General features: G+C 48.1%; 1 protein-coding gene across 4 annotated transcripts; it reads right to left on the bottom strand.

The window, feature by feature from the left end:
• Positions 1 to 2,162: 2,162 nt before the first annotated feature.
• On the bottom strand, positions 2,163 to 21,243 carry LOC311514103 (uncharacterized protein). 4 transcript variants are annotated; one of them, XM_084616479.1, is made up of 5 exons: positions 21,178 to 21,243; positions 19,501 to 19,583; positions 17,692 to 17,818; positions 7,225 to 7,338; positions 2,163 to 6,821 (listed from the first exon to the last, which is right to left on the bottom strand). In XM_084616479.1, the coding sequence occupies exons 2-5, from the start codon at positions 19,564 to 19,566 to the stop codon at positions 5,098 to 5,100; spliced, it is 2,031 nt and encodes a 676-aa protein (XP_084472605.1). In that variant the 5' UTR covers positions 19,567 to 19,583; positions 21,178 to 21,243; the 3' UTR covers positions 2,163 to 5,097. The 4 variants fall into 4 exon arrangements, with proteins under 4 accessions (XP_084472605.1, XP_084472604.1, XP_084472603.1 ...); XM_084616478.1 differs by lacking the exon at positions 21,178 to 21,243 and adding an exon at positions 19,955 to 20,402; XM_084616477.1 differs by lacking the exon at positions 21,178 to 21,243 and having other exon boundaries at positions 2,163 to 6,818; positions 19,501 to 20,400.
• Between the last annotated feature and the right edge of the window lie 4,443 nt (positions 21,244 to 25,686).

Raw genomic sequence — 25,686 nt, 5'->3', positions numbered from 1 at the left:
ATGCGTTAGATTCTGTTTTGTTTAAATGGCTGATAAAATAAGTTGTGCTGAATGGAATGTTTATTCCTGTTTTTGTGTCTTTTGGTAACTTAAGGTTTTGCCTAGATGGATTCTCTATGTTTTGAATCTGATTATCCTGTAAGGTATTTACCATCCTGACTGTACAGAGGTGATTCTTTTACTTTTTCTTTAATTAAAATTCTTCTTTTAAGAACCTGATTGCTTTTCGTTGTTCTTAAGATCCCAGGGTTTGGGTCTGTGTTCACCTATGCAAATTTGTGAGGATTTTTATCAAGCCTTCCCTAGGAAAGGGGGTGTAGTGCTTGGGGGGATATTTTGGCAGGGAGATGTTTCCAAGTGGGTACTTCCCCTGTTTTTTGTGTAACACTTTGGTGGTGGCAGCGTTTAACCTAAGATGGTAAGAATAAGCTTAGGGGATCTTTCATGCAGGTCCCCACATCTGTACCCTAGAGTTCAGAGTGGGGAAGGAACCATGACAGCACCCATGAAAAAACTGGTTGCAAAAAACCAAAACTTAAAAAACGAGAAAAGCTACTATCTTGTACCCATCACCATTTTAAATTAAGGCACCTCCTGACAGACGGGATATAAACTTTGGTTTGCAAATAAGAGAACTGGAGATTTCAGTGATTGTTGCCTTATAACTGGGTAAAATGTTACACCACATGTCTCCTTATGTAATTTTTTCTCAACAGAAATATTATTTTAAAAGCTTATCAAAAATCCATTTGAAATAGTAATAATTAAAGTCTATACTAGGTCTTTATTTTGATATACACTATTTCTCCTACATACTACCATACACCAACCCCTTTTGAGTGAGGTTTTACTTTAGAACTCCTTAATCCAAAGAGGGTAAATTACATCAAATAAACTTTATAGGATTAGTCACCTTTCATATACTACTTGGAGGGAGGCAGGAGACAGAAACATAAGAATGGCCATACTGGATTAGACGAATGGTCCATTTAGCCCAGTATCCGGTCTTCTGACATTGGCCAATGCTGGATGCTTCAGGAGGAACGTACAGGTCAATTAGCGAGTGATCCATCCCGTATCATTGACTCCTAGCATCTGGCAGTCAGAGGCTTAGCCATCTTGGCTAGTAGCCATTGATGGACCTATACTACATAAACTTAATCTACTTCTTTTCTGAACCCAGAAGAAAACCCAGAAAACTTTCAGTGTTGCAAATAAATTCATAATCAGTATAATCATAATCAGTCTCTTATTCTGCAATAAACTTTCTGTTTAATTTCATTTTCACTGGTGGTAACATATCTGAAGGCTACACAATTTTATCATCTGTGTTAGTTTTCTCTGAATCCCCTTTTCCACCAAGTAAGTCTTGTGCAAAGTTGTGTTCTGTACTAACATAGGTGCCTTCTATTTCTGGGAGCTCATTTCTCTCTGGGTCTTCGGTCATAAGTGTTGGTGGAAGTCATCTCAAATGTGTTCTCTTGAGAAACAACACTTGTATTCTATTTTCACAATTTCTGATCTTTCAAAGTTGCAGGAGATGGAGAAGTAATGCAAATTCATAGGACATGGGAGCAAAACTGAGAGCCAGAACCATGGAATCAGGACTCAACAGTCATCAGTCCTGCAGTCTGAGCTTGGGAGTCTGACATTCATTCCCTCATTGGTTAACATCACTTGCACAGCATGGAAGTGCTTCTTCTCCAACAAGACAGCCAGATAGGGATCCATGGGGAAGGGCTGTCCTCTGAAGGCATCAACTGTTTGTTTCTTTGGCTCATAAAACTCTGGATCCAAATGGTAAAGGACAACTCCCCAATATCTTACCACAACATCATTTGAACCATAATCTGCCACCGAACTAGGAGATAGTGTTCTAACATAAACAGCTTACCTGAGCCTAAAGTTACCCTAGTTTCCATCTCTGGGGTAAAAAAACTAGTCTAATCCTTAGCCATGGTCAGGGTAACTTTACTTCTCTGGAGTAGACTACTTTACCACATCACAGAAAATTTCAGTAGTCATAGAGTGAGGAATCACTTCCCCAACCAGGCATGCCCAGTTTATTTATTAATCTGGTGGCACAGATATGGGCCTGGTTCACAAGCCGTGTAAGTTACCAAAGGTGGGGTATCTATTAAAAATAGATCGACTGCTGCAGCTCACACTCACAACGGATTTTATTTTATACATATTTGCAGCATCTATAAGGTGTAAACTCAGCAAAAATACCACTTCCATTTTCTCCATCTCTACATAGGTAGGAACTGTGTTCTGAAATAATACACAATATGCACTTGATTATGAAAGAGAGATCTTCAGAAGACACCTCCTGTTAGGTCTGGGCCACAACTGCCTTGTGACCCAAATACATGGGCATTTTGCTGAGTTCCAAGTCACTTACTGTGGAGTATTGAATCCTCTAAGACAATATTGACCCAAACTATATGATCACATTGTTATTCAATTCCATTCCTTAGTTAGATGTAGAATTTTTAAAATGCTACTGTTTCTGTGGTAGCAAATCCAATAGCTTTGAGTACTCATTCCTGATGACTGAACTGCTCTTGAACTTCCTCCATGTCATAATGGAGGAGTGGAAAAATAGACATACATGAAAAGAAATTATTGTTTTAGTAAATGGTCATTTGTCTCAAACTCCACCAAAAAACTGAACTTCACCCTATCATAAAGAAACTAAAGTCCAGTTGTTATCAAATGCCCTCAGGAAAGAGAAACCCAAAACACACAAGAGAATAAGACAGTATCAGTATCATATAAAATGAAACTCCAGAACATCTTACTCTCATGATGCCAAAATTAGAACAGATTTTCCTATTGCGCTGTCCTCTGATCCATTCAAACCTTCTTCACTCAGCATCACCTCATTACTATTCTGTCATGCTAGTTACAAAGGTTTTAGAATTATCATAATGGGGAATATCAGCCAACCTTCCCACCTGGAAACAATCCCAGCTCAGCTGGAAAAATCCTGAAAGCAACTTTGCCAATAGACAGAAACAAGGATTAAAGCACAGAAAGGTTAATCTGTTTGGGATCCTTTCAAATTCCCCCTGTAGGTCTGTGACACTCATTTCCAGCCCCAACGAGTCTGATTTAGGATCAGAGCATGATACCTAAGCACAGAGAGCTGAGAACACGGCTTCATGTGACACAAAAAATAAAAGTTCTGAAGGTTTCCACAGCCTAGTCTGAGGGTTAAATGGACATGCTCTAATAGCTAGCCTCCTCAAACTGAAAAGGGCCTTGGCACCTGTCATAAATATAAAGGGAAGGGTAAACACCTTTAAATCCCTCCTGGACAGAGGAAAAACCCTTTCACCTGTAAAGGGTTAAGAAGCTAAGATAACTTCGCTGGCACCTGACCAAAATGACCAATGAGGAGACAAGATACTTTCAAACCTGGGGGGGGGGGGCAAAGGGTCCTCTCTGTCTGTGTTTTTTTTTTTTTTGCGGGGACCAGAGCAGGAATGCAGAACTCCTGTAAAGGGCTAATAAGCAATCTAGTTAGATATGCGTTAGATTCTGTTTTGTTTAAATGGCTGATAAAATAAGTTGTGCTCAATGGAATGTTTATTCCTGTTTTTGTGTCTTTTGGTAACTTAAGGTTTTGCCTAGAGGGATTCTCTATGTTTTGAATCTGATTACCCTGTAAGGTATTTACCATCCTGATTGTATAGAGGTGATTCTTTTACTTTTTCTTCAATTAAAATTCTTCTTTTAAGAACCTGATTGATTTTTCATTGTTCTTAAGATCCAAGGGTTTGGGTCTGTGTTCACCTGTGCAAATTGGTGAGGATTTTTATCAAGCCTTCCCCAGGAAAGGGGGTGTAGGTTTTGGGAGGATTTTGGAGGGAAAGACGTTTCCAAGTGGGCTCTTTCCCTGTTATATATTTGTTAGATGCTTGGTGGTGGCAGCAATAAAGTCCAGGGGCTAAAGGTAAAATAGTTTGTACCTTGGGGAAGTTTTAACCTAAGCTGGTAAAAATAAGCTTAGGGGGTTTTTCATGCAGGTCCCCACATCTGTACCCTAGAGTTCAGAGTGGGGAAGGAACCTTGATATGGGATACAGATTGATCCCCGAATTGATGCCTGTACTTCACCTCGGCAGGAAAAGTAAGCAGAGTCAACGGGGGAGCTGCCGTGGTCGACTCGCCACCGTGAGGACGGCCAGGTAAGTTGAATTAAGATACTTTGACTTCAGCTACACAAATAGCATAGCTGAAGTTGTGTATCTTAGTTCAACCCCCGCCCCTGCAGTGTAGCCCAGGCTGAAGAGTGATGGAGATCAGGTCAGCACAAGGGGAAAGCTAACCACAACCATTGCACCTGGGTTATGTCTGCCCTGAAAAGAGTTGTGTTTTTACATCAAGATAGCTAATTTGAGCAATTTAGGCGGTGTCTACATTAGAGACCTTATAGTGGCACAGCTGTACTGATGCAGCCATGCTGGTGTAAGATCTCTTGTGTAGTTGCTCTATGCTGGTGGGAGAGAGCTCTCCCGTTGACACAATTAAACCACCGTCAATGAGCGGCAGTAGCTATATCGGTGGGAGAAACTCTACCGTCGACATAGCGCTGTGCACGCTGCCCATTATGCTGGCAAAACTTATGTTACTCAGGAGCGTGGGCTTTTTTCACACCCCTGAGCGACGTAAGTTTTGCTGACATAAGTGGTAGTGTAGACATGGCCTAACTCAATGTACAGTTCTAGTGCAGGTAAGGCACAGATAGTTTTTATCTCACTGTAGCTAGATGAGGTCAACCCTCTCTCTCCCAACTCGGACTGATGGACATTTCTGCCTGGAGGGACACACACTCCCATAACTCATAAAATTAAAGAGTTGAAAAAAAGGATCACAGGATTCACCCCAAAGTAAGGTGAACTGCAAAAGGTAGAAGACAGCAACTCACCTGAGGGGAGCTGAGAGACGACAGTAAAGGAAATGGTGCAATCAACCTTAAAGACCAATATGTGGGAATTAGCCATTAAAAAAACAACCAACCAACCAAAAAACCCACAACAAAAAAGAAACAAAAAATCTTTGGGTAGCCCTACTGAATACAAATATAGTGTTATTCTCCTGTGTGGATTCTCTGATGCGAGACAAGCTGTGAGCTATAACTGAAGCCTTTATCGCACTGAGGGCATCTATAGGGTCTCTCTCCAGTGTGGATTCTCTGATGTATGATAAGCTCTGAGCTCCGAATGAAGCTTTTCCCACACTCACAGCAAGTGTAGGGTCTGTCTCCTGTGTGAATTCTCTGATGTATGATGAGCTCTGAGCTCCGACTGAAGCTTTTCCCACACGCAGGGCAGCTATAGGGTGTCTCCCCTGTGTGGATTCTGTGATGTGCGGCAAGGTTTGATCTCCGATTGAAGCTTTTCCCACACTCAGGACATGTGTAGGGTTTCTCTCCCGTGTGGATTCTCTGATGTGTGATAAGGTTTGAGTGCCAACTGAAGCCTTTCCCACACTCAGGACATGTGTAGGGGGTCTCCCCTGTGTGGCTTCTCTGATGTGTGATCATCTGTGAACTATCACTGAAGCTTTTCCCACACTCAGGGCATGAGTAGGGCCTCTCTCCTGTGTGGATTCTCCGATGTGAGACAAGATGTGAGCTATAACGGAAGCCTTTCCCGCACTCAGGGCATCTGTAGGGCCTCTCTCCAGTGTGGATTCTCTGGTGCTTACTAAGATCTGAGCTCCGAGTGAAACTTTTCCTGCACTCTGGACACGTGTAAGGTCTCTCTCCTGTGTGGATTCTCTGATGTCTGATCAGCTCTGAGCTCCGACTGAAGCTTTTCCCGCACTCAAGGCAAGTGTAGGGTTTCTCCCCTGTGTGGATTCTATGATGCATGATGAGGTTTGAGCTCCGACTGAAGCTCTTCCCACACTCAGGACATGTGTAGGGTTTCTCTCCCGTGTGGGTTCTCTGATGTGTGATAAGCTGTGAACGATGAGTGAAGCTTTTCCCACACACAGGGCATGGATAGGATCTCTCCCCTGTGTGGATTCTCCGATGTGAGACAAGCTGTGAGTTAGAACTGAAGCTTTTCCCGCACTCAGGGCATGAGTAGGGCCTCTCTCCAGTGTGGATTCTCTGATGCGAGACAAGCTGTGAGCTAGAAGTGAACCCTTTTCCGCACTCAGGGCACGAGTAGGGTCTCTCTCCAGTGTGGATTCTCTGATGCGTGACAAGCTGTGAGCTATAAATGAAGTCTTTCCCGCATTCAGTACATCTGTAGGGTCTCTCTCCAGTGTGGATTCTCTGGTGCTTATTAAGCTCTGAGCTCCGAATGAAGTTTTTCCCACACTCACAGCAAGTGTAGGGTCTTTCTCCTGTGTGGATTCTCCTATGTATCCTAAGCTCTGAGCTCCGACTGAAGCTTTTCCCACACTCATGGCAAGTGTAGGGTTTCTCCCCTGTGTGGATCCTGTGATGTGTGATAAGGTTTGAGCTGCGACTGAAGCTTTTCCCACACACAGGGCACATGTATGGTCTCTCTCCAGTGTGGATTCTCTGATGTATGATAAAGACTGAGTTATGTTTGAAGGTTTTCCCACACTCCAGGCAGATGTACGGTGTTCCCCCAGTGTCTATTCTCTCATGTCTAATAAGGTCTGAGCCTCTACTGAACTTTTCTTCTGCTCTGTGCTGACTCTCACAGGCATTTGCCTGCGCACAATTCGAGGAAACATTCCCTTTGGATCTTTCCGATAACGTCTCATGTGCTTCTACTTGCTCAGAATCGTCTTGTTGAGGATTCTCATTCTCATTCACCATCCCATCATCTGCTAGGATAGAGAGAAACCAGACATAAGTCACTTTCCTTTGCCAGAAAAAAAGGGAACCTCAGAGAGAGGAGTGGAAGAAAGGGGGGAACAAACAAAAGTAAGTGACAGAGAGATCAAACAAAGAAAGAGCTGAATCTCCCCCAAGCCTTTCCCCACAGGAGAAAGAGGAGGGGATCAATTCTGGGTCTAAATCTCAACCAAACATACAGGGAGAAAGTAGACTGGAGAGGGAGCTACTGTCAGGCATGAGTCAGGACAGGTAGGAAGCCGTAAGTGAAGTCTGCCATGAGGATGCCACATCTCCTGAAAACAATCCTGAATTCAGACAGCTCACAAGGGCTTAGTAGGAATCCCAAATATTTCCTTAATTCAGGGACAGATTTGGTGCTGGTTTAACTGATACCTGTGCAGGTATCTCTCGGGGTCTCTCTTTCCTCAGAGTCCTGGAGGTCTGGGACCCATGGCTCCTCCCCTCGTTCCAGGCAGGAGATCACATCAGGTTTGGAAACTGGAAACCCTGCACAAGTGACAGAAAACAAGCAAGATGAATTGAATTTGTGGGAAACTTATGTCACATTCTGGGTGTGCAATCCAGACCTCCGAAAGGTTGTGTCACCACCTGCCCTGTAATCCTGGATGCCTCACATTGCTTTGGTGTTGTAGCTCCCAACCTGGGCCGCTGACAAACAGCTTACCAGCATGCTGGTCACACCCTGAGTGTTTGTGGAAGGCTACAGCCCTGACCCAGCAGCCTGTGAGAAACAGTCCAGTCCCACTTTGGCCTCCACCAGCCTTGGTAACTATGTGCAGGGTGGCCCCAACATACTCCCAGTCCTTTTCCCCAAAATGTGTGTTCTGCACTGGCCAGCCCTCTCCTGGACAGTTCACATCTGAGAGGTCCGTTGCCCCTCAAGGGACCAATATTCAAGAATTTGCTACTTTAACTGGAGTTACTAAACAGTTCAATTTAAAACACAACACTGGGTTAGTTTTGATTACAAATAAAACAAGTTTATTTAATTACAAAGAGATTTTAAGTGAGTAGAAGCATAAATATTAAAAGTTAGAAATGGTTACAAGAGAAATAAAGATAAAAATGCTTTCTAAAACTTAACAAGCACAACTTTGTTCAAGGTAAAATCCTGAGCACGTGTGCCCACGGTTGAGCAAATTGTCAGGTCAGGATCTCCACCAGAGTCAAAGGGCTGGTTCCTTTGTCTTCTTCCTTTCTCTCTTTCACCTAAGAAGTACCTTGGGGTGGTTTTGCCCCTCACTTTTATAGTGCGGTCACCCTTTGAAGTGGATTCTACTCAGGATTGCCCCTCAAAGCAAAGTTTATTCAAACAGCAAAGAAGGTGACATGGAGTCTAGCGGTGAAGGTGGAGCCAGGCTCATTCTTCTCTCCTGTGTATGCTGAATGCAAATTTGCCTTGGCTCCTGCCATTTCCTCCTCTTGCTGTCTCAAGGACCCTATTACTTATATGCAAATTGAGGTAAATACACATTCCGTTGTTTAGGTTAGACTGGGTTAACAACTTTTACCTAGTCATGGCTGTGTCAGTTTGAACATCTACTAACATCATCATGCTCAAATAAATTTGTTAGTCTCTAAGGTGCCACAAGTACTCCTTTTCTTTTTGCAAATACAGACTAAAACGGCTGCTACTCTGAAACCTATCATACAGGGGGAATTCATAACTTTACATACAACTTTGTTACATAAATTTCACTGAATTATTGACCAGTAAGTTATTGGTTTTCAAGTGATACCTCACAAGGCATATTTTGTACAAAGGCTATTACAGTGGTGTGTAGGGTGTGATTACAGGGGTGCTTTCACTCACATCTTGTCACAAAGGTTCTGTTTAACCCCAGTTTATTTTAAGGAGTAACATCCCTAGGCCAGCTTCCTTTGCTCAAAGCAGCAGGACAGTGAATATTATCAGTCATATTTGTTGGGATGGTGCTGAATTATTATGAATGACTTAATATGAATGTAGTAAGGCTGGAGACGTCTGAATTTGCTAAAGGATTCTGGGAGCAGGGTTCTCTTAGTATCAGATGGTATGCTGAAATTGCACTTGAATGCTGACACAACTATGGATTATGAATGGTTACAACCAGGGTGTGTGTGTGTGTGTGTGAGAGTTAGCTGGAACTTTGGTCATGGTCAGTTGATGGCCAGCTCACTAAGTAAATGCACAGAAAACACCTGAACGGTGAGCATGGTACTAACTGACCTGGATCAAGATGACCCTTTGGGATTGCACCACCTTAACAGCTCGAGGGAATGATTGATGAGAAAGTATACACCAAGTGATCTTTGGTCTCTGTCTCTCTTTAGCCCTCTTCCAAAAATATTAATTAGGAAAACAAGTAATGAAATGCCCACAGGGCATATTTCGGGGGCATGCGACTTCTTTGAGAGCGAGTGGTGTAAGTACTAAGAATATGACAGGTATATTAGCAGTTCCCAATTAATATCTGAAGAGGCCTGTGATGCTGTAGAACAGGCAGGGTAGACAAAACCTTGCTACGAAGGACTTTTGGACCAGAGGATCTCCAGGTAGCCAACACCCTGCTTTGGGGGGACATTTGACAGACCAAGTGCCTGAGAAGAGAAGAAAAGACATCTCCATCGAGGCCTGGTAGCTATACCTGCTTTGTTTACCAACTGTGTAGGGCTCTGATAAATGAAGCAGGGGAAGGGGGAGTAGCTCCCTTTTATGGACACCCAGCTAGCCAGTTAGCTATAAAGTCCCTCTTGGTGGCTGTTCTCTGCTTGCTTTACCTGTAAAAGGTTAAAAAAGCCCACAGGTAAAAGGAAAGGAGTGGGCACCTGACCACAAGAGCCAATGGGAGGGCTACAACTTTTTAAAATTGGAGGGAAAACTTCCTTTTGGCTATTGTAATAAATAAAGTGGGGGGATAGCTACTTTGATGGACACCCAGCCAGCAAGTTAGCTGTAAAATCCCTCCTGGTAGCTGTTCTTTACTTGCTTTACCTGTACAGGGTTAAAAAGTCCCCCAGGTAAAGAAAAAAAGTGGGCACTTGACCAATGGAAAGGGAGAACTTTTTAAAATTGGGCAAGAAACTTTCCCTTTGTCTGTTCTCTCTGGGCTGAAGGGTCAGAGCAGCCATGCTATACGCAGCTAAGCCAGGTATGATTATAAGTCATCAGATCATGCCTAGAACTACTTATCTGAACTCCAATGTGTCCATAGATCAGAATGTTTAGCTAGACGCGATCAGGTTTATTTCTTTTATTTCTCATTGGCTTGCAGACTCCTCTGTGCTAACCCCAGATGAAGTGAGCTGTAGCTCACGAAAGCTTATGCTCAAATAAATTTGTTAGTCTCTAAGGTGCCACAAGTACTCCTTTTTTTTTTCCAGATGTTTTTGTTTGCTTGTAACCTTTAAGCTGAACCCCCAAGAAAGCTATTTTGGGTGCTTGATTTTTGGAATTGCTCTTTTAAAATCAAGCAAAAGCCTAAGTTCCAGATGTATTTTCTTTCTTTTTGTTTTTAATAAAATTTACTTTTTTTAAGTAACCTTGATGGGTAGATGCTGCCACCACTCATATGCATGGCGTGGCTGAACGCAGAGTCAAGTGAACCTAACCCTGACAACAAAGTCATGGATGAGGAGGTGGAGTTAGCAGATGGAGATGTAGCCGTGGGCTACACACTATGTGGGATGGCGAGTCAGGAACTCTACTCCATTCCGGAGGTGTCTAGCCAGTCCCAGGAATTCCACTCCAGTGAGCAAGAAGCAAGAGAGGAAACCCCTGGGAAGTGATTTTTTGAGTTGATGTTGCATGGTTATGATGGCCAACCTTCCTTTGCTTTGTTTAGCGTGGAAGTGGGTGAGGGGATAGAAATGTACATGACTGTGTTGCTGTGTGCTTGGTATGTTACAAGAGATGCATTTTACTGTAATGATTTGATGCTGTGTGTGAACTAAGAATAATATGTCCATGTAATTGTTGTGCTTCTGCAGATATGGCCTTCAGGGGAACCCCCTGCACACTGGCGGAGTGCCTCTGCCAGATCAGAAAGTGACCAAGACAGAGCAAAGACTACATATTTCAGGAGGTGCTGCAATCCCTCCTTGTGATTTACTGCCCCTTCCCTCATCCTTCACAAAACCTGACCCTAGTTTGGGTGGCAGGGGTCAGCACTGACCTCAGAAACAGCAAGCTTGAGGCACCGGAGAGCAGCAGTGGAAACAGAGGGTGGGGGCTGGGGGAGGAAAATGTTGTAGTGGCCACACACCAGCACAAGCACCCCCCCCCCCAAGCCACTTCTGCCAAGGCTTGCAGTTTGGGATGGGGAAGCCTGGTTCCCAGCCTCCAGACAACATCCATATTACAAAGGGGAGGTGAGCATGGTCCCCTGGCCACCTCTGGTTCCGCCACAGGTGGCTCCCCTCCCGCTGCAGATGGTCTGGTGCCCCTGCCCCCATGCCATACTCACCATAGCTGGGACAGCAGACCGGCTCAATAAATACCTTGTAGAAATGAAAATGTTATGCTTTATACTGGCATGGATTCAGTGGAGTGATTTCTCTATAGAAATCCTGCACTACATCCTGGGTCTGTCCTGACAGTGGTTCCTTTGTGCTCTGGATGTGTTATAGCTGGAAGTGTGGCCTTCAGCTCTTCCTCCACACCGGCAGAGAGGCTCTCCCAGACAAGATGGAGACAAAAGAATATGAGATAACGAATGCCTCTGGAACAGTGGACACAGCAAAGGGTGTGGAGGACTGCTCTCAGAAAAAAGGACATGGCGAGCAGGTGAGCATCCCAAGAGAAAGAGCATGGCCCACTGCAAGAGAAGCTGGAGATTCTGAAGGAACAAACATCTGGTTGACCTTCGGGAAAAAAACCCTGAGGTTTGACTCCCTCTTCGGCCCCTGCAGAGCAACATTCCAACATCACTCTACTCCCCCACCTCACGTTCCACTAGGCAAAGGGGGCACTGCAATATCCCTTCCACTCAACCCCAGAGGAGGGTGTCAAGAACAACAGCTGCACATGTGCTGATGTATGACAGGCAAGGCCGCTGTACTTTTATAGAGAGAATGTATGTGTTTTTCCCACTCCCAATTTTATTCCATCATCTTTCCAAGGTTAATTCTTAGACAGATCTTTCAGTGTTTACATCTGTGTGCAATAAAAGTATGTCTTGAAAATGAAATCATCTTTATTCATTCAAAGCACGGGGTGAGGGGAGGTGGAGGGATGTGCACGAGAACAAAGCACAGCAATCACAGCAAGGTTCAGACTATGGGTAGGAATGATACAGAATAGCAGCGCACATTATTGTGGGTCATTACTAAAATGAGTTTCAATCCCTCCCTGAGACACATTGTCCACCCTGAGCTCTTCTTATAGCCCTGGTATTTGGCTGCTCAAAATTAGCAGATGGGGTGGGGTGTGGAGGTGGATCGTCTGTGGAAACTTCTCGCCCTTTGCTTCACATATATTATGAAGCAAACAACAAGCAGCTATAATCATGGGAGATGTTTTTCCCGCCCACAGAGGTCTAACCTAGTGAGCAAAATGCACCAGTGACCCTTCAAATGGCCAAAGGCACATTCACCCACCATTCTGTACTTGCTGAACCTATTATTGAACCGATCTTTACTGCTGTCCAGGCGTCCGGCTCCATGTGCCACAGGAATAAGGGATAGGCTGCGTCTCCCAATATCACCATTGGCATTTCAATGCCCCCAAGGGTGCTTTTGCAGTCTGGAAAGAAAGTCCCTGCTTGCAACTTTCTGAACAGACCTGTGTTCTTAAAAGACGTGCGCATCATGCACCTTCCCAGACCATCCCACGTTCATGTCAGTAAAATGTTCCCAGTGATCCACCAGCGCTTGTAACACCATAGAAAAGTTTTCCTTTCTGTTTATGTACTCTGTGGCAACGTGGTCTGGTGCCAAGATAGGGATATGCAGGCCATCTATCACCGCACTGCAGTTAGGGAACCCCATTGCGGCAAAACAATTCAGTATGTCCTGCAGATTGCCCCGAGGCACTATTCTTCTTTGCAGAAGGCGTTTAATGGCCCTGCCTATTTGGATCGCAGCAACCCCCACGGTGGACTTACCCACTTCTAATTGATTCCCCAATGACTAGTAGCAATCTGGAGTTGCAAGCTTCCACACAGTAATCACCACTTGCTTCTCCACTGTCAGAGCAGGTCTCAGTTTCACATCCCTGCAATTCAGGGCTGGGGAGAGCTCCACATACAGTTCCTGGAAAGTGGCCTTGCACATACAAAAGTTCTGCAGTCTCTGCTCGTAATCCCATACCTGCACAAAGATGCAATCCCACCGGTCAGTGCTTGTTTCTCGGGACCAGAACCAGCACTCCATCATATTCAGCTGCAGGGCAGCTGCCGACAGCAACCGGAAACTTTTGTTCCATTGTTTCCAGCAGTGCTATTTGAAGGACATTGAGAGGAACTGCAGCACAGAATGTGACACAGCTCTGGAAATATCCTATAGGATAAGACACGTGTGGTGTTTGCAACGCTCACCACAATAGTGCACAGCTGAGTGGAGTCCATGCTTCTCTGGAGATAGCATACCCAAGGCTATGCCAGCCTTTTGAAAAAAAGGCGCAAAATACTGTGGGCTGCAGATGAAATCAGTGGAGAAAACTGCATCATTGGATGTTGAAGCCATGATTCCAGTCACTCCTGTGAGAATGTTTTGGTCCCATGAGGCATTGCAAGCCCTTCCCAAAAACCCCTGAGGCGAGTTGCACTGCTCTCTACATCAATGCAAGCACTGCTATGAGGATGCACTCCACCAACACAAGGAGTGTGGTGTGGACATGCACAACCAACTTAATAACTGTGGCAGTTGGATGTCGAGTTAAGTTTGCAGTAAAGACATGAATTATGCCTACACTGGAATGTATACACTGCCACACTTTGTAGCATAATGAGAAGAAAAGATGTGTATCCAACTCCATGTGGTCACCTTACATATGTCCATAAGGGGCACGTCACGGAGCGTGGCGGTAATCGATGCTGGCTCTCTTGTGGAACGGGCCCATATCCCACCTGGTTGGGACCATCCTGACAATTGATAACAGAGCTCAATTCACCCTGAGACCCACTTCGAGATTCTCTGTGTGGATATGGCCTGCCCTTTAATTCTCTCTGCTATGGCGACAAATAGCCGAGGAGATTTCTGGAATGACTTTGTCCTTTGTAAGTAAAAGACCAGGGCCCGACGTACATCCAGGGAGTGAAGCTGCTGTTCCTCATTCAAAGCATGTGATTCGGGAAAGCAGGTAGGTTGAAATAGAAGCAGGAAACCACCTTTGGTAGAAATTTGGGATGCAGGAGAAGTGAGACGGCTCTCTGCTTGCATTCAGAAATATAGCTTAAGGGCAGACGGTGTTGTGTGGAGGACTGCTCTGTCGGAACAGGTGGATGGGATCTGTGGACTATAGGATGTTTCTGAGGAGGTTCATAGGCCTGTTGGTGGTAAAACTGGGGATTCTGTAACACTGTGAGAAGATGGCAGGTGATAACACGTTTGCTTTGGTGCTGATGTATATATGCCTAAGGATCGCAGAGAGGCTATGGAATCTTTCAGTGAGTACAAGGGGTCATCCGTCTTTTGATTGAAGAGGTGTGATTCATCAAAAGGGAGATCTTTGATCATATTCTGAACTTCTCTAGGGAAACCAAGATTCCCTCCTTATGACGATTACAGTTGCCAAAATGCGCAAGGATGTGTCTGCTGAATCAACCGCAGCTGAATCAACCGCAGCCTGAAGTATGGACTTTGTGACCAACTTGCCTTCCTCTATACTTGATAGGAATTGGGCATGATACTGTTGAGGAAGCTCATTTGCCATATGTCCACACTGTAAGAAGTCGTACTTGGCCATCACTGCCAGGAAGTTCAAGATCCATAACCGGAGGCCGTCCAAGGAGAAAACCTTTCAACCCATAAGGTCCAGTCTCTTGCCCTCATTGTCAGCTGGGGTGGAGCGTGGGTGCTGTTGTTTAGCTCACTGCATAGCAGCCTGAATCACCAGGGAATTGGGCAGAGGATGAGAGACTAGAAACTTGGAACCCTTGGGGGTGGGGGCGGGGGAAGCACACTGTACCTCTTTTCTTTGTGCCATCTAACAGTGTGTGTCTGTTGGAGAGTGCCCTCCTTTGATAGGGCCACCCCGGCCAGTACCAATGCGTGCAAAATGTCCAGCAGGTGGTGCTGCGTGTGCTGCACTTCCTCCAATGGTATTTCAAGAGCATGAGGTATCCTTCCTAGCAGCTCTTGAAACTGACAGCAGTAGTCTGGGGGAAGGAGAGAGTCGATGACACCGCCTCGCCTCAGGATGATGGGAGAAATCCCTCCGGATCTGGCAGTACCATCAGGGCCGGGCTGATCCCTGTTTCAAATGCCTGCTTGGCGAAGGACAGGTCTGTGCTACAGGAGAGGATTCCCATGTTGAACAGGACTGTTATGAAGACGACTATTGGGGCCACAAGCTCCCATATGGCCAAACCGGTTAATCCTGCTGTTGCAGCGCTGGTGCCCAGGGACTCAGGTACCAGTAGCTCCTGGATTCAGTCCGATGTACTGGGGTGTTCCATGGCCAGGATTTGACTGTGGCCCAGTGGTGACCTCCACAAGGTGCTTCTTGCAGGGGAGAGGGGGAGAGGGGCTCTGTCTTCCTGCATACAGGCAGGGAAGTAGAGATAGATGCTGCACCCGGATGTGGTGTGGGTTTCCCACAAGCAGTACAGACAGCATTGGTGCTCGTTGTTGAGGGAGAACAAATGACACTGAATCCTGTCCTCTTAGTTATAATCCAGCATCCCAACCTGGGTGCTGAAGGGAGAGAGGGGGGAAGGTTTGGAGGGGAACTGCATCCTGAGCCTTGCGGAACTTTCAGAAACAAGAAAAATCACTATAGAAACCAGGAAAAGCCTGACTATAGAGAGTACCCAGACACAGCTGCTGGGGGTGAAGTGGGGAGTTGGGGATTGTTTGGTGGGAAACTGCCAGAATGGCGTCCCCAGTCCTTAATCCTACGAAACGTTCAGAAACCAGAAAACTACTACATAAAACCAAGTCCTTGTAATGAGAGGCCTGGACCTAGCATAACCCACAGCCATCTTGTAGGCTCAGCCACCATAAATTGCAAACAAAACTACAGAGTCGGGGAATTCGGCCTTGTCATAGGCAAACAGAAAAGTATTAGCTGCAGCCCTATGAATTGGAGATAGATATTCACAAAGTCGAGAGAATGGATAAGTTAGCCTTGAGTTTCTGCAGTTTCTGTCTGATAATAAAAAGTAAGAAGTTTTGCTGTTGCTAAAGAAATCGCAAATAGTTAGAAAGTGTACTTTCAATAGGCAGAGTGTCCTGGTCTACTGCTGGTTAAGCAATTCTACCCTGACAGTGTATTCCACTAACAAAGCATAGAGATAAGTAGACCTTGAGAAGTTTTAACTAACTTTGAAAAAAAAAGAGCTAATGTGTAGGCAGTCTTAGGCATGTGAACCTCTGTATAGTGAAAATGATTGGATAGTAAAGTAATTGGTTAAAGCACAGATAAGAGAAATCCTCATTTTAACTATATAATGAGGGTCAGAAGACATGCTCATTGTAACTAAACTCCGAGATGCAGCTCAAGGCCAAAGGTGCCAGGTCTTTTATCCCTGCATGACCATACTGCACAGAAGTCAGACCCCTGGACGAGAGCAGATCCTGACTGCCCACTGGGAGACATCCAGCTGTCTTTGCTGGGAGTGGTGAGCCTTTGATGCTTGGCGTGTGTATTCTATTGATTTGTTGCTAATAAATACATGCACATGTTTAAGGATATTACTGTGTTAGTCTCTTTCACCGTGAACAGGCTCTGCAGACCTGTAGAACCCGGAGACCACTAGGAAGGGATATTGGCCCCGAGCCTAGGGAGGGATAAAGTTGGGCCTCTTGTCCCTGCGTATACACAAGAACGGGTAGGGGGTGGGAGCTTTAAATTGTGCAGGTTACACCCTGACTAAATAAAGAAAATGCATCACCACGGATGAGGGGACAGCAGAAGCTCTGACTTGGAACATGTGGCAGTGAAAGGGAACTGAAGACGCAGGCAAAACCACAAGGCAATGCAAGGGCGCACACGTGAACCCACAGACACTACTACTGTAAAAAGCTCCAGCTCCGGGAGCATGGCGCATGCAGATTAGCCTCAGTGGAATTCAATAGGGATCATCACGCAAAGAAGAACCTGCTTTAATCAACACACACGGCACTGACGAAACTCTGTAGTGTAGACGTAGCCATAGTTAGATCAGCCTAGCCCTCACTTTAGACGCAGCTAGGTGTACGAAACAGTTCTCGGCTGGTCACTTTCAGCCATCGCACTTGTAGTGTAGACATGCCTTTAGTTCCAAGAGAGCTCTCTGTGTGAACTCCATGACAGCTATGTAACTAAAACACCCCATGTGTCCTGGTCTTTACATTCAGATTATAGTAATATCAAGCACAGAGGGAAACTGAGGTATGTACTGGAATCATAGAAATATTTCCAAAATTCCCACATCCAATGGTCATAGCCCTGGGAGAGAAAGCAAAGTGTTGGGTTTGGACTTTAATGCATCCAATAAGGATAAATTAAATAATTTAAAAAAAAATCTTTCTGTGCCATTGGTCATTTAAAATTTGTGTATGTCTAAAAATGATACTGGGACGTGACATAAGCCAAGGGGGGACAAGACATGGAAACCAGTGTACACATGCATGAATAGTAAAGGTATAGAGTTATCACTACAGAGATTCTTTAGAGAACCCACAGCTTCCAATAACCAAAGGGACAGGAATTCTTACCCAGCGAGGCCACAGACTCATAGTTCTCCTGCATGACATCTCTGTAGAGGGCTCTTTGAGCGGGGTCCAGCAGAGCCCACTCTGACTCGGTGAAATACACAGCCACCTCCTCGAAAGTCACCGGCCCCTGAAAGAGCAAGAGCCCCACACTTAGTACTTTAGTACAACCCCAGGATTCATGGGAGAGCAGGAACAAGAAAATGGAAGCTCTGGGAATGACATGGTAGCACAGTCCCACTCCCATCCTGAGCAGCCAGGAGGCACCAGGTTGAGGGAAGAAAAAGAGAGCCCCTCACGCTGGCCAGTGGACAGAGGGGACAGGGGTCTTCATATTCATCACACACCTAATAGCCAGAGACTGATACAGGAAATGGAGTCCCCAGGAGGGTCAGGGACAGTCTCCTGGCGGGAATCCCAATATCCTCCCACAAAATTATATAACATATATAAACGAACACCTGGAAGGAAGAGAAAGTTGACAAGAAAAATGTCAGAAGCTTAGAATTGTAGAAAATTAGTAAGGTGAAGCAAAGAAACAAATGGAGAAATCTCTGGCTAGCAGAATTAAGGAAATATGAAGGAGCATTGTGTTTATTTTAGTATATTAATAACAAAAAGATCCTAACAATTTTATTGGCCCATTACTAGATGGAAAGGGCAGAAACATCAATAATAATAATACCGAAGAAGTAAAAATGTTCAGTGACTATTTCTCTCCTGGATTTGGGGAAAACAAGCAAATGATGTTGTGATATGTTTATGATGACAACGACAGTCTTTTCATTAAAATAGTAATTCATGAGGATGTTAAATAGTAGCTATTAATGTCAGACATTTTTAAAAATAGCAGTTCCAGATATCTTCCATTCAAGAGTTTTAAAAAAGCAGCTGAGGAGCTCTCTGGACCATTAATGCTGCTTTTACATAGCTCTTGGAACACTGAGGAAACTCCAGAACACGGGAAGAAAGCTAAAGTTGCCCCTATATTTAAAAAAAGTGTAAAAGGGATGACCAAGGTAATACCCCAGGTTTGATGTCAGGCAAGATAATGGGGGGGAAAGGAGGGTATTATTAAAGAATTAAAAGAGGGTAATATAATTCATTCCAATCAACATAAATTGAGGGAAAACAGATTCTCTCAAACTAATTGGATTTTTTTTTTTTTAAGGAGTTCAGAAATTTGGTGGATAAAGCAATAACATTAACGTAAAACACTTTGATTTCTCTAAGATATTTGACTTGGTACAGCAGGATACTTAAACAACTACAACAATACAAAATTAACATGACATACACTAACTAGATTCAAAACCAGCTGATACATTTCAAAATGTAACTCGAAAGGGTCACGTGGGTGTTTCTCTATTGGGGACCAATGGGGATCGGTTATTGGCCTGTTGCTAGTTAACTTGCTTATCAATAACTTGGAAGAGAACACAATATCACTGATGAAATTTGCAGATGACACGAAGTTTGGGATAGTGGTAAATAATGAAGTGTGTCAAATTATGGAGTGTGTCAGCTGGTTCGGGCTGCAGCACTGGGAGCCTGGGAAGTTTTTGTAGCCCTGGCCAAGGGGTTATTTCTTGTTCCACAAATAGGGGAAAGTTCCACACCCAAACCCAAGGAGTCTTCTCCTTCAATGTGGGGCCTAATCCGAATTCATTCTGTCAAATTTGTTCCCTCCCTTTCCCCACCTTGGGTATTTCCTGCCCTCTCCCATCTCCAGCAGCTCCCACCCTCCTGTACATTTATTGACCATCTCCCTCCAGCTACAGCCCACCAACCATGTCCGTGATAATCCCATACCTCAGATAACTCTGCTGCAGCCATTGCCTTTCCTGTGGAACAGTGGGACGATCCAGAGCAAAACATCAACGTTATTCTGTAGTCTGTCGGGGCAAAAAGAGCAATTGGAGAGTTTTCAGAAGGAGCTTTTGTCCATTTCACACACAGAGTCCCCCCCCACCAGACTTTTTCCCTGGAAACTGACATTCTAGGCTCTGTCACACAGCAAAACAGTGATTTTATTAGAGGTAGGTCTTCCCACCAGGATTAAACCCCCACAGGCTTGGTCTACACTACAAAGACCTGGTCTACACTGCATTGCAAGTGTAGCTGCATTGTATGCACTTAGTTGCGTGTGTCTCTGCACTTAACCTAGTCTCCACCAATGTAAACGGTCCATTATGCCAACCCGTAACACCAGCTCCCCAAGCAATGTTGAGCCAGGGTCAATGTACTGAGATCAACACAGCGTAACTGTAAACACGGCATGCATCCGATGAAGTGGGCTGTCGCTCAGGAAAGCTCATGCTCAAATAAATTGGTTCGTCTCTAAGATACCACAAGTCCTCCTGTCCTTTTTGCGGATACAGACTAAGAGGGCTGCTGCTCTGACACCTGCAACCGCCGCGTCACCCTACCAGGTCTCCGGCAGCTATCCCACAAGGGCTCAGGGCAACAGTTTCCCACCTACACAACGAGAAACTGCGGCAGGTAAAATGGGTGGGAAAACTCCCCAAGTCTGAGGAGACTGTGAACTGACAGTGGAGAGAACATGGGGAAAAACCTGAGGCGGAGAGAGAACTAGCCCACAGCTTGGGAGAACACAGGGAGTTTACACGGATTTCCTCTCCACACCGCCCAGGTGGAGAAAAGGGGAGAAGGCTGTTGCCAGGTTTGGGGGGGGGGGAGCAGAGGAGATTTCACCCCCCCGCCCCCGCAATCCCTGCCCTGGGGAGAGGCGCCGAAATCCGCCACGTCCCCTCCCGGCAGGCCCAGGGCGGGCCCCAGCCCGGCCCAGTCTCTCGCTCCCCGGGCAGAGCCGGCAGGAGCCGGGCGCGCAGGCGGCTCCCCGGGGGGCTCGCAACAGGGAGCCGCTGCCCGGGGCGGCGAAGGCTCCGGCCCCGGGACCCCGGGGCGCAGAGTCACGGCCCCGCCCAGCGCTTCCCCGAGGCCGCGCCCCCGCCCCCGCCCGCCCCGGCTCCCCGCCCGCCGGCGCCTCGGGGACCAGCCACGGGCGGGCGCGGGGCCGTTAACGGATAGAACGGGCGGGCGGGCGGGGGGGGCGCGGGGCCGTTAACGGATAGAACGGGCGGGGGGGGAGGGGCGCGGGGCCGTTACCGGATAGAACGGGCGGGGGGGGGGCGCGGGGCCGTTAACGGATAGAACGGGCGGGGGGGGAGGGGCGCGGGGCCGTTACCGGATAGAACGGGCGGGGGGGGGGGCGCGGGGCCGTTAACGGATAGAACGGGCGGGGGGGGAGGGGCGCGGGGCCGTTACCGGATAGAACGGGCGGGGGGGGGGGCGCGGGGCCGTTAACGGATAGAACGGGCGAGGGCGGACGCGGCGCTGGGAAGGGGGGCGGGGCCTGTCATACGCGGTACGGGGGGGGGAGGGGAAGGGAGGCTCCACGGCGGGGGGAGGGGCGGGCCAGGCTCCGCGGAGGGGGGGCGGGGGAGTCCCGGCCCTCCCCGCACTCACCCGCTGTCGGTCCCCGGTCCCGGCTCCCTCCGCGGACGCAGGCCTAAGGGCGGGGAAACAGCCCCCACCCCCCGGCGCGAGCTGCGCATGCCCGGAAACTGCGGCGCGCCGGGCCTGCTGGGAGATGGAGTCTCCACCGGCTCCCGGCGGGCGCGGCGCATGCGCAGCGCTCAGCGACGGCTGGCGCGGGGGTGGGGCGGGTTCGGCCCCTTCCCCTAGTGACGCCGCTGAGCCCGCGAACCCCAGGAGCGACGGCCCCCCCGCTCCGCCCCCTGCTCCGCCCCTCCGCCAAGGCCCCGCCCCCTGCTCCTCCCCTTCCCCGTGGCCCCGCCCCCTGCTCCTCCCCTTTCCCGAAACCCACGTCTCCTTCTCCTTCCCTGGCCCCGCCCCCTGCTCCTCCCCTCCGCCAAGGCCCCGCCCCCTGCTCCTCCCCTTTCCCGAAACCCACGTCTCCTTCTCCTTCCCTGGCCCCGCCCCCTGCTCCTCCCCTTTCCCGTGGCCCCGCCCCCCGGCCAGGAGTGGGAGCTGGGCTCTGGTAAGAGCCGCCCGGGGAGTCTGGGCCACTCTGGGGCGCCCCGGACCCCGCACCTGCCCCGGGCGCTGCGCCCTGGGGGGCGGGACACGGGCCGGGGGCTGCTGGGGCCCGGGGTGCTCAGGGAGGCAACCCCCGGGCAGCTTAGTTTGCCTAAGAGCCTTTGGGGAGGGCCCTTGTCCAAGGGTTTCTGAAAATCTGAGTCGACGGGGTCCCCTCGGTCCCCAGCTTGTCGACCCCCCCAGACAATTCCAGCCGCTTGGTGAGGCTGATCCCCCCCTTCCTAAAACCCCCCTGACGGCTCCCAACAAATTCTGTTCATCTCTGTGTCTGGCCATATTGTTCTTTATGAGAGTTTCAGACAGTTTGCCCGGCCCGGAAGTCAGGCTTACGGGCTTGTCATGGCCGGGGTCACCTCGGGAGCCCTTCTTAAAAATGGGCATCACATTAGCTCTCCTCCAGTCATCTGGTACAGAAGCGGGTTTAAATGATAGTTTACAGACCACGGTTAGTAGTTCTGCAATTTCACAGCTGGTCCTGGTGGCTTATTGCTGTTTAATTTATCGATTTGTTCCAAAATCTCTAATGATACCTCAGTCTGGGACAGTTCCTCAGATCTGTCACCCAAAACGAATGGCTCAGGTTTGGTCTCTCCCTCACATCCTCAGCCGTGAAGACCAATGCAAAGAATTCATTGAGTTTCTCCGCAATGGCCTTGTCGTCCTTGAGTGCTCCTTTAGCTTCTCGATCAGCCTGTGGCCCCACTGCTTGTCCCTTACGTAGGAGTAACTGCTACCAGTAGCAAATTCCTACAAGGAGCAGTTTCTCATAAAATAATGTGCTTATAACACAGTGTGACTGAAATGAGACCAATTTCAAACAAGGGGGACAAAATGCAGTACTGCATTGGCTGGGAATCGAACCCAGCTCAACTGCTTGGAAGGCAGCTATGCTCACCACTATACCACCAATGCACTTCAAAAGAGTGTGTCACAAAGGTGTCAACTGTGCAAGCAAAGCAGTGACAGCCAGGGAGCGAATGAGGAGGCTGGGTTTGAGTGGGGGGCAGCATCTCAGGTCTGGGCGGAGACAGGGGCCCCCAGGGACTGAACAAGGGGGGAGGGGAGCTATATCCCAGCAGGAGTTGGCCCCAGCTCCACTCCTCCCCTAAGACACGGGAAATGAAGATAAATTCATCTGACTCAAGAAGGAAGGCGGCTGCTCCTTTTAAAAGAAAATCTTTGTGTTCCTTCCTGCTTGGCACAGAGGGGTTTCCTCATGCAGCTGCCGATCCTGGGGAGAACGAACAGTAGCGGCCACTGAACCGAAGGAGGGAGATGATTGTTTGACAAGGACGGACGCCTCATTCTATGGGTGTTTGGTACATGCAGGCAGCCCCTGTTCCTGCATCTTTCCCGGCGAAATACAGTTTCCGTGCCAACTCCCAAAACTTGTTACAGAAAGGTGGGGAAAGGAGATGGCCACACGATGGCGCCAGGACATAAGGAATGAAACACAACACAAATAAATTGCTTAGTCTCTAAGGTGCCACAAGTACTCCTTTTCTTTTTGCGAACACTTGTCTTCTGTGCGCAGTTCCTCTTGAAAAGTGACAGGTTGACCTCCACCCACTTGTATGTGAAGCAATGTTCAGTTTCGCCCTGGGCAAACTACAAGGTTGAAGCAATTTCATGGATTGTGACACTGGGATTGAAGGATTATTTAGTGTTATAAGAAATTGTAAAAAAACAAAACAAAAAACAGTTCATCTACACTTGAGCTGCTTGTTATGAAAGGCCGGTTTCCCCAGTTCAGTTCCAGATGCTCTTTGAGGCTTGCCCCGGGGTTCCCTGCATGCCCCAGCAGGAGTGAAAGCAGAAACCCCTGCTCTGCCCTTAGCTCCATGCTGATTTTTCACAGTGGGTGGAATTGGCCTTTTTGTGGCCTGTTCTCTGAGCACCAGAACTACCAAATCAGCTGCAGCCTGGCACAGGGCACTGCATTCAATACGCCAGACCATTCGCGTTCGCTCCGGGTTAGGGCATTGGAATTCTGATGTCAGGCCATGTTGATTCTGAACTTTCACCAATTTTATTATTGATGCCTTGCAAAGGAAACTTTCCTGAGGGGTCTCCTGCCCCGGGGACTCTGCAGAAGGAGCAGAAATGGCAGTCTTGGGAGGACGCTTTTCCCCCTTTTGCTGAAGGTTCTCCCCACACACGCACACTCTCCCCTGACCTACACTGCAGGGTTATGTCAAGTGTTATGGGGTAAGGCCTAGTGGCCGGAGTCTATAGAATTGCCCTGATCCACAGAGCAATAGGGCCCCACGGACCAAGTCAATGGGGACACCCTTCTCTGCAGGGCAGCAAGGCCAAGCAGCCAGAGTCAATTAGGCTATCCTGATTTGATGGGCAGCAAGGCCTAGTGGCCTGAAGGGGGAGGGCCACCACCCCAGGGTGGGGTGGCCAGTGTAGGGGGTCCCAGCCCAGGGCCCTGGTGGCACCGAGTGAGTTCACCACCGAGTCAGCGGGCATCCAAGTGCAACACACTGACTATGCTTGGGACTATGGGTAGTCCCTCCCTTGGGCTACTTCCTACCCTGACTCCTGCTGTCTCTGTGGGCTGGGTGACGTCGGGGTTCCCAGGTTCCACTGCCTGGACTGGTGCCGGTGGCTCCGAAGTCCCTGAGGTGTTCGCAGGTATCCAGGCATCTGCCGGGGTCCCCGCACCGCTGGCTTTCGTGGGGCTCCTGCTGCTCCGAGACAGGCACCAGCAGCAGACATCCTTCCTCACTGATGGTCAGCCCAGACTGAGCTGGGATGCTCCCTTTTCTATTTGTAGGGCACTTGGTGCATGCCCAGTAGGGACGGGGGCATGGCTTCCTCAGTGCCGTGCAGAGCGAAGATAAAGGAGCAGAGGAAGGTGCACCAGAAGGCAAGGGAGGCAAACTTTCGCTCCGGTGCTGCACCGTAGACCTGCTGGTTGTATAAGGAGCTGGACGCTATCCTTGGCTGCAACCCCACCTCCACCACCAACAGCCCCGTGGATACTTTGGTGTGGCTGGACAAAGTCAGGGATGAGGAGGTGGAGTTAGCAGATGGTGTGTAGCCCCCGGCTAGGTCGCCAGGTGGGGTGGCGAGTCAGGAACTCTGCTCCATTCTGGAGGTCTCTAGCCAGTCCCAGGCGTCCCACTCCAGCAAGCAAGAAGGTAGGTGATTTTTTTGAGTTGATGCTGCACGGTTATGACAGCCAACTTTCCTTTGCTTTGTGTAGTGTGGAAGGGGGTGAGGGGATAGAAATGTACAAGACTGTGTTTCTGCGTGCTTGCTATCTTACAAGAGGTGTATTTTACTGTAATGATTTGATGCTGTGTGTGAACTAACAACCATGCTTCGGTGTAATTCTCATGCTTCTGCAGGTGTGACAGAGGATGTGGAAAAAGCTAATGAACTCAATGTTTTTTTTTGCACTGCTGTCTTCACGAACAAGGTCAGCTCCCAGACTACTCCACGGGGCAGCACAGCATGGGCAGGAGGTGACCAGCCCTCTGTGGAGAGGGAAGTGGTTTGGGATCAGCGTGTCGGAGCTTTACCGCGTTGTATGCGAACCCGCGTTATGTCGGGGTAGAGGTGTATGTCATATGCTTATGATATGGGGTTGATTGATACATGTATTATCGATAAATGTGGCACTTTGCCTTATTCCCCCCTGTGCAGTACTTTAAGTACAACAGCCGTGGAGGTGGATGGGGGAGAAAGCCAAGGCGAGGTGACGATGGTGGCCAGGGGTCCCCCTCCCTAAGTCTCTCCCCCTTCCACCCCCACAAGCGAAGTGCCCGGAGTGGAAGCCTCACACATGGCCGAGTCAGGGTCCACCACTGGGGACAGGTGGTGGGAACAGCCACCGGCAGGGAAGGTAGGAAAGAGGCAAAAGGAAGCGAACCACTCCTCCCCACTAGGCTGGGAGGGGTGGGA

The sequence above is a fragment of the Lepidochelys olivacea genome (genome assembly GCF_965140295.1).
Source record: "Lepidochelys olivacea isolate rLepOli2 genome assembly, chromosome: 28".
NCBI classification, from domain to species: Eukaryota; Metazoa; Chordata; order Testudines; family Cheloniidae; genus Lepidochelys; species Lepidochelys olivacea.
This window is presented reverse-complemented; position numbering and strand designations above follow the sequence as displayed.

Coding starts and splice junctions, on each gene's coding strand:
- LOC311514103 (XM_084616476.1), bottom strand. CDS start 19,686: ATGTCAGTTTCCAGGGAAAAAGTCTGGTGGGGGGGGACTCTGTGTGTG. Junction 17,819..19,500: donor CTGCAGCAGAGTTATCTGAG/GTATGGGATTAT, acceptor TTGCTCTTTCAG/GGGCCGGTGACTTTCGAGGA. Junction 7,339..17,691: donor TGAGTCTGTGGCCTCGCTGG/GTAAGAATTCCT, acceptor TCACTTGTGCAG/GGTTTCCAGTTTCCAAACCT.